Raw genomic sequence first — 16,228 nt, 5'->3', positions numbered from 1 at the left:
GGTCAAGGCGGGAGGGCCGGCCCTCCCCTCAGCCAGCCCGCCTTTTACGAAAAGGCGGTAGCCGTGTCCCGCTGCCTCCCGTCCTCTTCGCCCTCCGGGCGGGCGAGGGGGTGTCTTTTCCCCGCTCTGTGTCGGCGGAGGGGCAGCCCTCGCAGCAGGCAGGGTGCTGAGGGGGACGGAGGAGCTCCCCGGGCGGACCTGCGTGTGTGTGTCCCGACCGCAGCGCGCCGTTCTGGGGGCCCTGCCTGGCCTGAGGTGATTTCCCGTCCCCACCGTGGAGGCCCGCGGCGGGGGGGTGAGGGAAGGAGCGGGCCGCCCGTCGCGCCGTGTCCCGCGGCTGCCGTCGCTGTCTCCCGGGGGAGGGAAGCGCCGGTCCCCGCGGGGGAGCGGGAGGGGGGACACGGCGTCTCCCGTTGTGCCGTTGGCGCGTAACGGTCGCCGGGAGCTGCTTCTCCTCGGGATCGCTTTTCCCCCCCCTAGGAGCGAGAGAGGATGGACGAAGCCGCTGGGGATTTGAAGCAAGCGCTCCCCAACGTGTGTGACAGCGTCCAAGTACACGTGGAAGTCCACCAGAAACCAAGCAGGTCTCTCCGATCCGAACGTTACTCGCTGCAGCTTGTGTCTTGCTGCCTTGCGACCTCGTGCCCTGCGCCTACAAGGGGGCACAGCGCTCTGCTCTGCCTTCGCTGTGCTCTCCCATGAGTTCCCACGCAGGTGTCTCTTCCTAAGCTTGAACAAACCTGTTCCTCTCAGCTTCTCCTTGTGCTCCTTCTCCATTATGTGATCCACTCTCATAATCAAGCTAGTGGCCATATTCTGGACTTGCCCCGGTGTATCATTGTCTCTTCTACAGCAGACCCCAAAACTGCACGCAGTACTCCAGATGTGGTCTCGCAAACAGCCAGTAGACAGAAAGAACCGCTTTCCCTAACATTTACGCTCTTGCTAGCACAGCCTAAAATAAGGTTGGCCTTATTCGTAGCAGCGGCACGCTGCTGACTCGTTGCCAACTTGTATCCCCGGGTCCTTTTCTGCAAAGCTGCTTTTCATCCGGTTGGAATTCTGGTCTGTACTGTTGTCCGGGCAGTAGATGGAGAGAGGATTTCACGTTTACTTTTGTTGACCTTCGAGAGGTTCCTGTCAAACCATATCTCCAACCTGTGGAGGTCCCTCTGAGTGGCAGCCCTGCTCTCTAGTATACTGGCAGCTCTCCCTGCTTTGGTATTATCCACAAACTTGCTGCAGTTGCTCTCCATCCCATAGTCCGGGGTGTAGATGCGGATGTAAAAATAGTGTTGGTCCCAATATTGATAGCACCACTCCGCCTTTCCGCGCCCGACATACTGGCAGCTCTGCTTAGTCTTTGTACTGCTAATCACAACCCTTTTTGCTGGACAGTCTAGCCACGTCATTGTCCATTTATCCAGTCCTTAGCTTACCAATATGACTATCTGGATACTATGGGAGAGTGTGTCCAAGGTATTAAAGTCAACGTGTAAAATATCCACTGCTCTCTTTTTGTCAGGAACTGGGAATGCTTCACTGAAATTGCAAAATTACGTTAAAGCCTTTCTGAAATCTTAAAATGGTATTCCTTTTCCTGTAGTTTTTGTCTCTTCTACTGGAATTCTCCTTATAGCATGTTCCCATCCTGAGGTATCAGCTGTCCTCAGACACAAAAGCATAATAGAGCTTCCAAGCTAAGTGTACCAAATTCAATCTAGTAGCTTGGCTATGAGTTTTTCTGTTTTTCCTAGTGAAACGCAGTCAGATTGCATAACCGATTTCCATTCTTGAAATCTTCTAGCTGTGTCATTCCATGTCCCCTGATATGACTGCGAACAGAGCAAATAGTGTTCTTTGGCTTGTGTCTTTTGAAGCACAAATTAAAAACAAGTATCAAACTTGTTGCTTTTGCAAGCAAACTGAATTCGATAGGGTTTTTTTTCTGCAGAATGTTACGGGGGAGGGTTGAGTGGCGTTTGGGTTTTTTTTGTGGGGGTTGTTTTTTTGTGGGTGGTTGGTTTGGGGGATTTTGGGGGTTTTTCTTGGTTTTTTTCTTGGGGTTTTTTTGAGTTCTTTATTTTTGTGAGATGGAAGCTGTTTTCCATGTAGGCTTAGTGTATGAAATAAAGCACTCGGATATTAGTTCATACTTCCTTATAAATGTCAATGCCATAAATAATGCTGTTTCTTTCTTGTTAGTGTGGCCAAGAAAGAAGATATCAGGATGAGTGTCTTAAAGCTGTTGAACAGACATAACATCGTGTTTGGTGATTACAAGTGGACTGAGTTTGATGATGGTTTCCTTAACAGCAACGTGCAGTCTGTGTCGATTGTCGATACGGAGCTGAAACTGAAAGACAGACAGGTATTCGCAGTCAAGAATGTACAGCTCTGTTCATGTGCCAGTGAACTAGTTGAAGGTAAACGAGTGATAGCCTGAAGATGTAAGCAAGGCAAGGTCTGTAGGACGATGTAGTATCTTTTATTAGGCTGACTGGTATAACCAGGAAAAGGTGGCTAAGTTTTTGGGCCTACAGCGCTTAGGAAGGTCTGAAACAGAAGTAGCAGGCTTTGAAGCTGAATGCCAGCTGAGAACTGTAACTTTCTTATGTTATAATTAGCTTTGAATGAGAAATACGATGCATTAAAAGTCTTTTTATGTCCATTCTAGCCTATCGACTTGAGCAAAAGCAGTCTTTCTCTTCATATTTTTCATCTGAATGAAGAAGGACCAAGCTCTGAAAACCTGGAGCAAGAGAATGAGGATATCATTGCAGCTAACCACTGGGTGCTACCAGCAGGTACCCATGTGATATTTCTGGAAGGTGTAGAGCAATTACAATGAAAGAAAATCTTGGAAAGGCTAGGAGTTTTTATAGGGTTACTTTTTAAAGGTATTGTTTGTATATATTGTTTAACTTTGTCCTGTGTCAATGGAACCAATATATCTGGACTTTCTCCTTTATGGTTTTGACTCAACTAGTATAGGTGATTCCACAACACGTCATTTATTTCTGTAATACTTGTGGATGGGTGGAAGTAACTGGTCTTCTGGAATAAAAAGTATAGTCATAATCAGAAGCATGCAAATTTTTAACCCTACAAGCCGCATTCCAAATTTTTATGTGGAGACCCGCTAGAAACTCATCAGTTTAAACATTCATTTTCCAGAGCCCACTGCTGGTTTCCAGCCCCCAAGACAGTGCTGATCTTATATTTGGAACAAACAAACAAACTAAAGAGATTTAGAGTCCTCAGAGTGTCTTCTGAAAAGAAGAATAAAGCTTTGCTCTGTAGTAGAGCGTGGCCTGCCTGTTACTATCTTGTGCTTGGGGAAGTTGGATTCTGTGCCTGGAAGGAGTAGTAGAGGTGTGAGCTTAAGCTCAAAGAGACAGTGATTCTGAGACGTTTCTTGCTCTTTCCATGTTGCGAAAAGCCCAACTATCCATTACACTTCTCTTTGGGAAGAATTCAATCTGATACTTTGATGTTATTCCCATATTATTGTGGTTTATAATTGTTTAGTCTTTTTTGGTTTTCGTTGCTGAAAGCTAGAAACTAACTGCTAGAAATGATTGATACACAAATCACAACTTTAGTTTTTTGTGTATTATTCAGCTACATGCTTTTTATTGTCCTCTACATGTTGATGTTAAAAAAAAAAAAAAAAAAAAAAGCTGAATGATAAAATTGGGCTTAGAACCCTCCTCCCACCCCAACTTTTCATAGCTCTCTATCTTGAGGAAATGTAGGTCCATCCTCTATTGAGGGTGGCAAGAATGATATTTTTCCTTTCATGTTAAGAATTTAGGAAGATTAATTTCTCCTCAGAATTATTTGAGGAGACAGAAGTTGTGAAACTGCTGAATTTTTCTGTTAGAAAGTAGTGTTTGCATTTTGAGAAAATTAACTCATAATTTTTTTCCATATATTTTAATTGCTCTCGTATATCTGTTCTTAATCCTTAATTTTAGTTGAGAATAATTTGAAAACTGCTTTTTGTTACAGTGGTAGATTACAAGTTCCCAGACTGATTTTTCCTAAACAGGTATATAATATGTTGCTTTTGCAGCTGAATTCCATGGCCTTTGGGAAAGTCTCATATATGACACTGAAGTAAAATCACACGTAAGTTGAAAATGAGTAACGATTGAAATTGCTCGAGGAGAAGTAAGAGTTGAAATGTAGCCTGTTTGATGTTTGCTGCATCCCATGGAGAAGTTATTTGGAAATCACCAGCTCGAAAAACCTCTAGATAATTTTTGATAGTTACATACTTCTCTGATGTACACTTCACAAAAGAAGGCAGAACTGACATTTTGAGATTAAAATCATATCTCGGATGTATATCAATATGTACTACTGTGAAGTCAGCTTTGCAAAATATCTCAGTTTCCCTGTGAAACTGGATTCAGTGATGCTTATGCCACAAATTATAAAGAATTTCTTCATATGCATTGGCTTATTTTACAGAAATCAGAAGTTTAACAGCTGGAGGTGTTTTAGTAGCAACTTAAAACTTCTCAGAAGATATTCACTGTTGCTTTAGACATATTCATCAGCCTGCGTGAAGAAAACAATGGGTATTCTGTAGAACAGGGTACAAATTCACTTTATTAAAATACTTTATTAACATTTAAGGCTCATTCATTAGTTGCTTGTTTTTCTAGAAGGGAAGAAGAAAATTGGTGGAAAAATATAACTTCAGAGACGCGTGTTGCTCTCAGCTGTACTTGCAGTGTTTCCCTTCTACTGGCATTCTTGTTACCTTGCAGTAAACTAACTGAGGAAACTAAATTAATGAAAGTGTTCAACTTATTGTGTGATAGGCTAATTTCCACCTGGTGTTGTCCCATTAATTGGTCCACTGTGACCACAGCTAATGGTCATGTAACAGAAGTGGTGGGTGGCGGCTAGGTGGAAGGGAATGGGAGTTTAACTGTATGTTTCTGGCAGCAGCTAGACAATTCATTGGTTTAGCAGTAACGTCAGCCAGCACTGTTACTGTTCATACAAACTCATATTGAATGATTTGACTAGAGTGAGTGCGCTCCCACTTGGAAGCTGGTTAGACATTCAGAAGACACAAAACAGTTCCATGGGGTCATTTTCTATGAAGATTCTGTGCGTTCATCAAAGGTTGCGATGATAACTGCCAGAGCTTGTAGAACTGTAATACTGTAATCTGAAATTTAGTAATTGTGATGTGAGTAAAAACCACAAGTGATTCAATTCAGTTGCTCTTATGACAGCACTCATTAAGATGTTTATCGTGCTTGTTAAAAAAAAATGCTTCTACCTGAAGTTTTTGGACACAAATAACTAATTCATTAGTTTGTTTATAATACCATAGATAGAGTATTCTCACTTAAGTCTTTATAACCATCTATAGTAAAGTGAAACATTCCAGTGATTGTACTTGTTCATTTATAAGGTAAACATCAATTAACATATCAACATTTTTCTAATTTATGGAACTGCTTTCCAAATCATCTGTGAAATGACAAGACTATTTAATTAGACTTACTGATGTACTAAATAACAGCAAGTTGATCACTGTTGACTGTAAGTGTGTATTGGTAGAAAGTAGTGGTAGCTTTTAGTGACTAAAACTGGAACTACTTCTGTAAAAGTAACTGTGATGAATGTTCATTCTTTAAACCATGGAACTAGCTGGGTACGGTTGAGTTCTACAGACTCTGAATTGGCTGCTGTGAATTTGCAAAATAATACAGACAGTGTCGATATAATATTGAAAGACATGCTGGATGAAGTTCAGGTGTTTTGCTGTTGTGTAATTGCTCCATCTTGGGCATGAGATATTGCAGGAATACTATTGTATTGTCCTATTAACACATGGATCAAAAGCACATTGGAGGTAACAGCAACAGAAAGTAATATGGTATCAGGTGTTATTATAGGTAAAAATCGGTATTGATTCACACCTGAGGTTCATATTCATTTTGTTGAAAGCGTTATCTACTTCCTAGTTCTAGATAATTCTAAAATGAAGCATTATTTTTAGAAGCAAGCATTCAGGGAAGTACGTGCAACTTCCCTTATTTGGAAGGATAACCAATCTACAAATTCTTTACAGTAGCTGATACAAATGCTTCAGTAGAAAGGAGGTAAAATGTGACAGAAAATACTTTGTTTAGTGGGTTGACTACAACAAACTGAACAAATGTATACTTGCACGACATCTAAACAGGACCTGGAGTTTGAGTCTTTGACTCTCTGTGCTTGGTCAGCTTGTGTTTTAAAGACACGCTGTAAGTGGCATGATGGAAAATGAATATAATTTCACTTCCTTAAAGCATTTCATTTATTCATGTAAAGTTCTGGAACTGCATTTGTGCCCAGTACATGCTATTCTTTTTCCTGCGGGCAGGAAGGAAATGAATTTCCAACATTTGCAGAAAGAAAATTTGCCTATGACTAAAAGACGAGCCCATTTTTTTTTAATTTTGTTAAGAGTACATAATAGATATAATTAGGAGATTGCTTCTGTTTGTATTTTCTAATATGTCTCTAATTTTTGTGTCTTTTTCTCTTCTTCAATTAGTTACTTGATTATGTGACGACAACATTACTATTTTCCGACAAAAATGTTGACAGCAACCTGATATCGTGGAACCGAGTTGTTTTGCTACATGGTAAAAATGATCTGTCTTAAATCAAGTAGATTCTTTGGCCATCTGTTTATACTTTCCTTCTGGAAAAACTTGTATTGCACTTCTGTGTAGTGAAATTAGATGATCCAAAAGCAGCAGGGAAGTATTCTTTCTATAATACAAATTTAGATGAAATGTAATGTCAGAATCAAATCAATGTTCACATGTACTATGTTTTGCAGGAATTTAAATTCTAAAATTTATAATGCAGTGACAGTAGTTGTTTTTTTAATTTTCATTTTAAAGTGATATTACTGCTTTTTTGTATAAAGTGCAAAAATAATGCAGATGCTGAGAACTTTAGGAGCCATATACTAGTCACAGTTCCATTGCAGTATTTAAAAATTTGTTAGTTACGGCTTTATAAAAACTTTTGAGGAAACTGGGAAACCAATGTGTGTTGTGTTACTGTGTGTTCTATTGCCGAGTATGAAGGCAGTACTCTCGCTAATTTAGTTATTACTATTTCAGTGAAGCTGTAATCTTCAGTCAGTCCTAGTTTACTGTGGAGGTTATACCATAAACGAGATTAACATCAGCTGAATCCATTTTCTTGCAAAATGCAGCTTGCTATTGATTAATTACAATTTTGTCATCAAGACTGGTATTAAAAAATAAAAGGTCATAGTGGAAATGTTTGTTATGAGTGTTGATTATACGTAAGTTATAGCTATCAGTTTAGAAGCTGCAGAATGTTTTTGTTTGGAAAACTTTATTTCAGACTGTTAATAAATTTATGATAGGTATATTTAATTTTAGTAGTGAGCTCATTATTGCGATCACAAAGAAGTTAATACTGGGAAATTTACAACTGTTGTAGTGCAAAATACATTTATGCTGTAATGGCAGTACTGGCTTTGAGTGAAAGTACTGTCATCTGGTTGATGTTACTAGTTTGTTTAGCACCCACACGTCATCTTCCATACATTTGTACTCTGTTTAACTATACTTCTACTTGTCTGTTTGGAGAAAGTCTGTGTGGCTCTTCCATAGGGTGTCAAGCCAGATCCAAAAGGTTTGTCCCAGAGCATACTTCCTAAGATGCTCTGGGTTGCCCCAAGGTAGAGATTTCTGGGAAAGCAGACAGCTGATCAAACTGGGCGTCATGTCTTTCTGTTTTGCATGTTAGAAGAGTATGTTTCAGAAAGATACAAGTTTAAGCGTAGCACTGACTTTTGAGAATGCTGATAAGCATAAGCCCTGCTAGGGTGATAGACTTTGCTTCTGTGGCCATTGAGTATTTTAACTTCATGGTGTCTGCATACAAACTATTACACTAACTGTACTAATAATTGAAAATTATATAAATTCAAAGCGCAGCTCTAGGACTGTAGCAGAGTAAGCAATCTTCTGAAAATACCCCAGTGTTCACAATCATTGTCTGCTGTGTTTTTATTCTACAATTAGTGCTGTAATGAAATGTAGTTAAAGAGATGTTGCATGTCATTAACAATCTGATGCAGATTCTGTGTAATGTATGGATTTGATTTCAAACCAGGCCCTCCTGGAACTGGGAAGACTTCTCTGTGTAAAGCATTGGCTCAGAAACTGACAATTCGACTGTCGTACAGGTGATTGTTTTTGGAAGTGTTTCACTTACATTTACTATTGTTAATTGTTCTTTTTCAGTAGTGCAAAGATATTTAGTATTTGATTTCAAGTAACTAGTGCCAAGTGCTAATGTTCATAGCTCTTGTAGTGTGCCTGGCTAGCAACAAAATTGATCTGATAGAGAGACTGGTTAGGATATTTTAATGCCTTTTAAAATGTGTCATTATTTGTGCCCAGGTATGTAAAACAAATTCCAGTGGCAATATAGTAATTTGTTTGTGCTTATGCTGCATATCAATGAATATTAAAGGACAACAGATCACAGAGTATTGAGCCTGCTATTTATATTTTCATGCTCACAAAAGCCTGTTTTTAATAGGTAGTGATTTTGTAACCAATTTGTTTTGTACTTGGATTGTCTGAATGCCACTGTCTGCAGAGGTCAGTCTGTATATCAGATAAGTAATAAGAGTTAGCCTTAAACTTCATAGCAACTTAACAAATGTATATAAAAAAATAGTTGTTATATAAAATATTAGGTGTAACATAAGTAATGTGTAATTATTGGAGTCATCTGACTCTAGCCCAAGCTGAATTTATGATAAACATGGGCTGTATAATGTGTGGTTGAGATATTTTGTCCTAAGGATATCCATGCAGAGCTCAGTAAATAAACGTCATGCTCTTGTATGTGTTCTTGCTATACTGAACAAAATCTTACAGGAGCAGAAGAATGAGGCCATTAGCATGGTAACTGTTACTTAAACCATATGTAAATAGCACCTGTTCTAATGAAGAAATTCTGACAGCAATTTAATATAAGGAATTCTAGTGAGACATGTTTCCGAAAATGACAAACTCAAAACAGGTGTTATATTTTGAAAAGTAAGTAATTTAAAGTGCTAATTCACAGAATTCCAGGGTTGAAATGGAGGGAGTGAGACTTACAGAAATCAATGATATAACTGACTTTTATTTAAAATAGAGTTGATACTTCTTTTTCCCTTCTTACTTTAGGTATAGGTATGGACAGTTAATTGAGATAAACAGCCATAGCCTTTTCTCTAAATGGTTTTCTGAGGTATGTATTGATGTAGCTAATTAAGTAGACTTTGTGTTTTAGAAATTAGACTTTCTGTTGAGCTTGTTTCATAAAATAAGTGTGTGCACCAAAGATTACTCGGAATAATTGATGTGTTTGAGAACACTTAAATAGAAGCTATATTAGCAAGTTACCTTAAAAAACCAGGTATTTCCGTCTTTAAATATGGTAAGGCTTGGAAAGTTGTGTGATAAGGAAATAGTTAAACATATGCATATGGTGTCTTTCTAGAGTGGCAAGCTTGTAACCAAGATGTTCCAGAAGATTCAAGAGTTAATTGATGACAGAGATGCTCTTGTATTTGTACTGATTGATGAGGTATGATTCTCATAGCATTGATGTACGTAAAATTTAGCAGAAAGTAAATTGATGGGAGGGAACTGTGATAATGCTCATTTGTAAAGAACAATAAAAGCGTATTTATGCTTTTGTGTAAGTTACATAACTTGGTGCAGAAGAGTGAATTTTAATCTTGACTGCTGCAGATTTGAGAGATTTGGGAGGAACACAGTATGATTTAGCAGGCAAATTCCAGCTGAAAATGAAGCGAAACCTTTCTTGGTGAACTTGCCTTGCTGCTGTGTGTTTACAAATGGAGTATTGTTTTAAACTTCAGAATAGCCTAGATTTGTATTAATTGTGCTCTTATGTATGTTGTAAAGCTCTAAAAAGCATTATTATGGTTCAGTTCATTGTCAAGATTCTCTTCAGACTTGCATACCTAAGCAACTTAGTAAGCATGTACCTTATTAGCTTTGTTATGTTGGAGTTCCTATGGGGAAGCTCATTCTAAATTCAGTGTATTCATTCTTCTGTTGTGTGTATCCCCATACCCACCCTCAGGCCCTGAAATTTAGTTAAAATGAAAACCAGCCTCCGTTCTGCTGTCTAAACAGGAATTTCGCTCACTACAATTTGCTTCCTTGACATTCCTTTCCCTTTCCCTGTAAATTCCTACTTAACAAAAGATTTTGAAGGTGAAGCTTTAGATACCAGACACAAGGATCTGAAGGTGTATTGTCTGGGTTATTGCTTGCTGCCAGGGCTCCAAATGTGCAATCTTCTATGGGTTTTTGGTGATTTTTTTGTTGTTGTTTTTTTGTTTGTTTGTTTCATTTGGTTTTTTGTAGGTGGAAAGCCTCACAGCAGCCCGCAGTGCCTTCAAGGCAGGCACAGAGCCTTCAGATGCTATTCGTGTGGTGAATGCTGTACTGACACAAATAGATCAGATTAAAAGGTAAACTCATGTTATTGCAACAGCAAAAGGTAATTGACAATTTCGGGATTCCTGCTAAATCTTAATTCGTACTTGGAATACTAAACCAAATTGGTTAGTGAATTATTCTTTGTTAAAGGTGCTAATTGTGAAAAGAAATAGGAGTAATCCAACAGAATGTTTTGCATGTAACTAAGTGAACAATCAAATCTACAGATGGTATACTTCCTTTAAAGCTAGGGAGAGATACAGGATAGATGGTCATGATATCTGCTTGGAGAGACAAGAATAAGATCAATGAAGAATTCATTAATTATTTACAGCTTCTGGATGTCAATTGAAAGCAGACTTGCACAACACGTGGTTTAGAAGCAATCATTAATGATGCTTGGTCCGCTTTGTGTGCTGGATTTAGTGCAGCATACTATCTTTTGTTTTATTCCTGCCACTTGCCTCCCCTTTTTGCGCATACTTGGCTCTGTTCACAGCAAGAAAGGTGCTCTAGTATTTGGCCCTGTCTTTAAAAGGTAAGTGGCTTATTCATACATAAAAGTGCACAGGCTTCATCTAAAAATAGCTATGGTTAGGAATGTTCTTTCAGTATTTCTTAGAGCAAGGAGATGTTACTTCTCTTTTAAGCTCACTCTAATGTCATCCGTGGTTAGAATGTGTCACATTGCCAGTGAAACTATATACTTTCTACTGAATTGAATTGGAAAATGTGTAGATTAAATGTTTACATTTACAAGTCGTCTTTTTTTTTTTTTTTTTTTTTTTTTTTGTGGCAGAAACTATGCCAGTAGGCTCTTGATAGTTAATGTATATCACTTCTAAAATAGGGTTGGAGAAACTATGGACACTTGACAAACAGCTGAAAGAAAGAGACTATGCATTGAACTAGATTGGTGATAACTGGCCAGGAGCTTCAGATTATTTAATGTAATTGCTGACAAGAGTGATGCGACTGCTTATTGCGTGAAATCATTTGAGTCATAAGAAGGAAGGTATCAATTTGCCAGTCACAAAAGGACATAATTCTTGTACATATGACCTAAGAATCTGATTTTATCTTGAAGGTATCCCAATGTAGTTATCCTGACTACTTCAAATATTACGGAGAAAATTGACATGGCCTTTGTAGACAGGGCTGACATAAAGCAATACATTGGACCTCCATCCACTGCAGCAATATTTAGAATATATCTTTCTTGCTTGGAAGAACTGATGAAGGTAATATTTTGAAAGCAAGACTAAAATGTCCTATTTTAATAAATCTGACATGTTAATCATACTTTCTAAATAACAAAAATACACAAATTTCATTCCTTCTGTGTATTTCCACTTTCACTGTAGAATTTAATTTTGAATGTATTAAAGTTTTTCATACAACAGTGTATAACTCTTCTTTCTAGTGTCAAATAATATATCCTCGACAGCAGCTCCTGACACTCAGAGAGCTAGAGATGATAGGCTTTGTAGAAAATAACGTCTCAAGGTTAAGCCTTGTACTAAAAGAAATCTCAAGGTAAGATTCTGAAATTCTGCATATAGATATATATATATAATGAGTTGTAGAATGATGTATAAAAGTAATTGAATTTTATAACGGCTAGAGTTCTGAAACATCTCATTTTTTTTCTGTTAGGGTTAGTGCAAAACCTTTCAGGGGACAAAAAGTGGAAGCGATCAGGTTTTGCCAACATTTCTTAGTCTCCCATCTGGCTTGGCTTAGTACTGCTTCTGGTTTCTCCTCTGCCCTTTGAAGTCCTCTTGACAAATTGCCAGCTAGATTAGTGAGATGCCTGAGGTTTCAGTGGACGTTGTGAATTGTAATGCAGTTTAGCGGAAATATCATTGGCCTTAGTTCCCACTAAGAGAGCATCTTGGAACGCCTTGCAATCTACAAAGTTAAGTTTTTAGCATTGAGATCTAACTGGACAAAAGCAAAGGGGAAAGGACTGAAGTGTAAATGCAGAGTGTTATGATTTGCTGAGTATGCTAGTAGAGCAAATAGTCTTTCACTGCAGCATAACAATTCTTGAAACAATAAAAATTATATTCACAATATCAAGCAATATTTTTTTCCAAAGTGCTGGGCCCTGTGGAACAAAATAAAATAACATTCATAAAGTTGGAAAAGTGTGTTTTCCTTCTGTTCCTGAAGTATACAATCTTAACCAGTGAGGAGTGGAGTAAAAGCAAGAAAGCAAGTAATTTTTGCCAGGCGTAGAGATTTGCGTTCTACATACACAGAGTGGTGCTTGGAGGAGACGGAAACATGTATCAAGTAGGTGAGGTAAAGGAAGCTGTGTGTAAATGGTGGAAAGGAGGAGATAAGCAGTAGCCATGAGGTCCAGCCTTGAAAACAAATTTTTCAAGTCCTTCCAAGAGTGGATGGAAGGTTATGTCTGTACCATACCCTTCCAGTGTAGACATTCCCACCATATTCATGAGATATGGCACAGTGATGTGAAGGGCGTGATGTAAGCGTTGGCAGGCAAATGTGACTGCTATTTCTGTACCCTCGCTTCAGCCTCCCATAGGCTGAAGTTGTCTGTTCACTTGCTGCTTCTGCTAAAAATGCTGCAAGTGACCCGCTGAATTGTGATTTGAGGTTTTCTTAGAGCAACTTATGAGAGAAACTCAGAAAAAGGAAAGGTCTTCTTTTAAGAGTGGATATTTAGCATTTAAGCAGCACTTGTCTCTGTTTTACTGTAGAAAAAGTGAAGGTCTTAGTGGCCGGGCCCTGAGAAAACTTCCTTTCCTAGCACATGCACTTTATATTCAAGTAAGTTTATTCTATTAATTATATTTTGGTTTGGTTTTAAGACAGGTGGGAAGACATTTGGACACTTCCCAAATTAAAAGATTGGGCCTAAATCCCCCTTTTAATCTAAATTGCACTGTTTCTGCAGCTTTGTAGACTGAAACAATTTTGTGCTGCCCATAATTTAAAATGTGATTGAAGACAGGTGGGGTTAACCTGTCCAATAGCATTCTACATTTATTTTAATTAAATGTTGTGGCAGAACATCGATATTGGTTCTCTGATAATTTCCTGCTGAAAGAAAACACTCTGCCGCTTTATAAATAATATTAATTCATTAAAAACTTTTTTTGAAGCAAATCCACAGTGATAGTCGTTGACTCAAGACTTTGCATAGCTTGACTTTGACTTTACTATGCTAGCTGGTTTAAAATAAACCTTCAGTTTTTTATTTTGTAGCATTTTGAAAACTTTGTAACATGGAAGACAAATATTTCCCTTAAACACTGTGATTTGTATGTAAAATATTATGTATGCTTATTGCTGTAGTGTGTCTAACAAAATGTTCTCTTATTTTCAGTCCCCCAGTGTTACAATGACAACGTTTCTTCAGGCTCTTTCACTTGCAGTAGACAAACAATTCGAAGAAAGAAAGAAACTTGCAGACTGTGTGTGATACTCTACTGTTTTATAGTTGTCTGTATTGTAAACACTGAAAGCTATATATTTTTCATACAAACTGTGCAACTTCTATGCATCTGTAAAGTAGATTGTCAACACCTTAAAAAACCTGGAATGCCTAATCTAAAACATTAGATTAATGTTTTTCAAAACATTCTTTAATAAACAATTAAGAAACTTTACAGCATATTTTTTAAAAGCCTTATTTCAAATACCAGTAAGAGGATTGTAAAAAATTCTTGCTAAAAGTCAGTTTTCATCTTTTGCAGTTATTAAAAGTGGGCAGACTTCTGTTCCTTGTTTCTTAGTCACTAACTTTCTATCTATGCATCAGTTTTTATGCTTCTGATTTATTTCATATTTTTCATAGCAATAGAAATTCAGTCTTTGGATCTGATACTTGTGCCATAAATGCACTATTTGTTATTGCTTCTGAAATAACAAGTGTGAACCGGGAAGGATTTGAAGTGCTCACTGATGACCCAGACCCTTTATACTGACGTCTCTTTATCTTGAAATTTAATATCAAGTATGACTTCTTTTAATTACACCAGATTCAAAAGTTTAAAATAAGAGACCACTTAACTGTGTTTTATAGTACTACTTTTTTGTGTTGTAGCAAGGACGTGAACCAGAGTAGTCTGTGTTTTTTCACTAAAGAGAAGCTACAATGTGTAAGAAAGGTTCTTTAAAATGCATGAAGTTTGGTTTGGTTTTGTTTTATAAACATGACATAAAAGTTACAAATGATCTGTGGAGAAAAATATTTTGTAGTGCAAAAGCCAGGAAATGTATGCATCCAGTTCCTAAAGGAACAGAGTCAACTTTTATGTGGTAAATACATATCCTATATAATAGTGGTTACAAAACCATCAGCTCTTCTTTTTCTTTTACATTGACAAGTATTTTATCTACAGTCAGCTGAAGGAATGAAATGTTAGGGGAGTTTCCAGATCAGAAGTTTAATTTTTCTTAAAGGAAGATGAAATAGTGAGGTTTAAGTTGATGATATCCAGTTAATGCATGCTGCCTAGCTGTTGGTATTGGAAATACTTTAATGATAGTGCATTTTGTTACTTCCTTGTTTGTATCTTTTAAATCAATGTTATACTATACATTCATGAGAGGAATTATTTTGTCCTGAGCTATTTTTATTGATGAACGCTATAAACTGTGCATTAAAAAATTGCACAGAACTTGTCAAGTGCTAGTAAATTTTTATTATGGCATCTATACTTATGCAAAGAGAGTCTCTTTTGTTAAGCCTTACTATATACTATATATATTTTATATATAGTATATAAGCCTCATTATATTACTTTTGAAAATAACTTTTTAAATATTCTTCCCTATCCACTCTGCAAAAAAGAAAGGGGGTTGGGCAGGAGAAGATTGTCCCAAATTCAGTCAATTGCAATTGTGTACTCTATTTTTCCCACAATCATTGTTTTGGAAATACTGGTGCATGCAAGAAACTTCCATAAAAGGCAGGTATAGGAAGACTACTGAAAGGCAAAATTTTATAGAGACTCTAGTCCATAGTGGATTTGTGGCTTCTGAAGTAAGGAGATTTAGACTTAAAATGAGTGTTCATTCAATACAGGTGTATATTGTCGTGTGTGCCTGTCTTGATGATCCATGTATAGATACTGGAGTACTTCCATGGTAATGCAAAAGCACGGAATTATCTGCTGGTCTGGATTTGAGATTTCTTTAAGAACTGTAGAAGCTCCACACGTTGCAAGTTCATGTGTGTATGTTTCATTGAGGGTATATACATTTCCTCTGCTTCGAAAGCAGACCTCACTAGCATTGCTTGCTTGGTCTTTCTGTAGACTCATTGATTTTATCAAGACTTATAAAAACTGTGAAGACCAGCTGTTCCTGCAGTTTACTCCGTCTCCCCTCCTCATTCCTTGATCTGAGGTGATATCATTTTCCCCAGCCATGTAGTTTACCTTTTTCTTAGAATTTCATAGATATTCTAAGTATTTCTGCTCAAACTAGAACACACTAGTATTCTGAGAGTTGAGCAGAATTTAGAGACCATTTTTAGTATGTGCAATTTTGCTAATACATGGATTTGTGCTATGGCTGGCCATAGTTTAATCTTTTATTAAAATCCTAGTTAACGAATTCTGATGAGTGATTTATTTTAGGTGGTAGTTCCAGCAAGAAAACTCACACAATGAGGGAGGCTTACTTCTCCTTGTTTTCCAGTTGTGTGGAAA

The 16,228-nt window shown here is 37.6% G+C and overlaps 1 protein-coding gene across 4 annotated transcripts; it reads left to right on the top strand.

Annotated features, from left to right (window-relative positions):
- The first annotated feature begins 18 nt into the window (after window positions 1-18).
- TRIP13 (thyroid hormone receptor interactor 13) lies at window positions 19-14,275 on the top strand. 4 transcript variants are annotated; one of them, XM_030041738.2, is made up of 15 exons: window positions 19-255; window positions 481-584; window positions 2,206-2,371; window positions 2,678-2,807; window positions 4,079-4,134; window positions 6,572-6,662; window positions 8,179-8,251; window positions 9,249-9,312; window positions 9,565-9,651; window positions 10,464-10,570; window positions 11,038-11,076; window positions 11,626-11,779; window positions 11,962-12,074; window positions 13,268-13,337; window positions 13,897-14,275. In XM_030041738.2, exons 2-15 carry the CDS (start codon window positions 493-495, stop codon window positions 13,990-13,992), a joined length of 1,338 nt encoding a protein of 445 aa, XP_029897598.1. In that variant the 5' UTR covers window positions 19-255; window positions 481-492; the 3' UTR covers window positions 13,993-14,275. The 4 variants fall into 4 exon arrangements, with proteins under 4 accessions (XP_029897598.1, XP_040974237.1, XP_040974236.1 ...); XM_030041737.2 differs by lacking the exons at window positions 19-255; window positions 481-584 and adding an exon at window positions 592-830; XM_041118302.1 differs by lacking the exons at window positions 19-255; window positions 11,038-11,076 and having other exon boundaries at window positions 368-584.
- Window positions 14,276-16,228: the final 1,953 nt, after the last annotated feature.

Source organism: Aquila chrysaetos, chromosome 18 (assembly GCF_900496995.4).
Source record: "Aquila chrysaetos chrysaetos chromosome 18, bAquChr1.4, whole genome shotgun sequence".
NCBI classification, from domain to species: Eukaryota; Metazoa; Chordata; class Aves; order Accipitriformes; family Accipitridae; genus Aquila; species Aquila chrysaetos.
This window is presented reverse-complemented; position numbering and strand designations above follow the sequence as displayed.

Excerpts from the sequence above, each read along its gene's own strand:
- TRIP13 (XM_030041738.2), top strand. The coding sequence starts at position 493 with ATGGACGAAGCCGCTGGGGATTTGAAGCAAGCGCTCCCCAACGTGTGT. Across the intron at positions 8,252-9,248 it reads ACAATTCGACTGTCGTACAG|GTATAGGTATGGACAGTTAA; the intron begins GTGATTGTTTTT and ends TTCTTACTTTAG. Across the intron at positions 13,338-13,896 it reads CACATGCACTTTATATTCAA|TCCCCCAGTGTTACAATGAC; the intron begins GTAAGTTTATTC and ends TCTTATTTTCAG.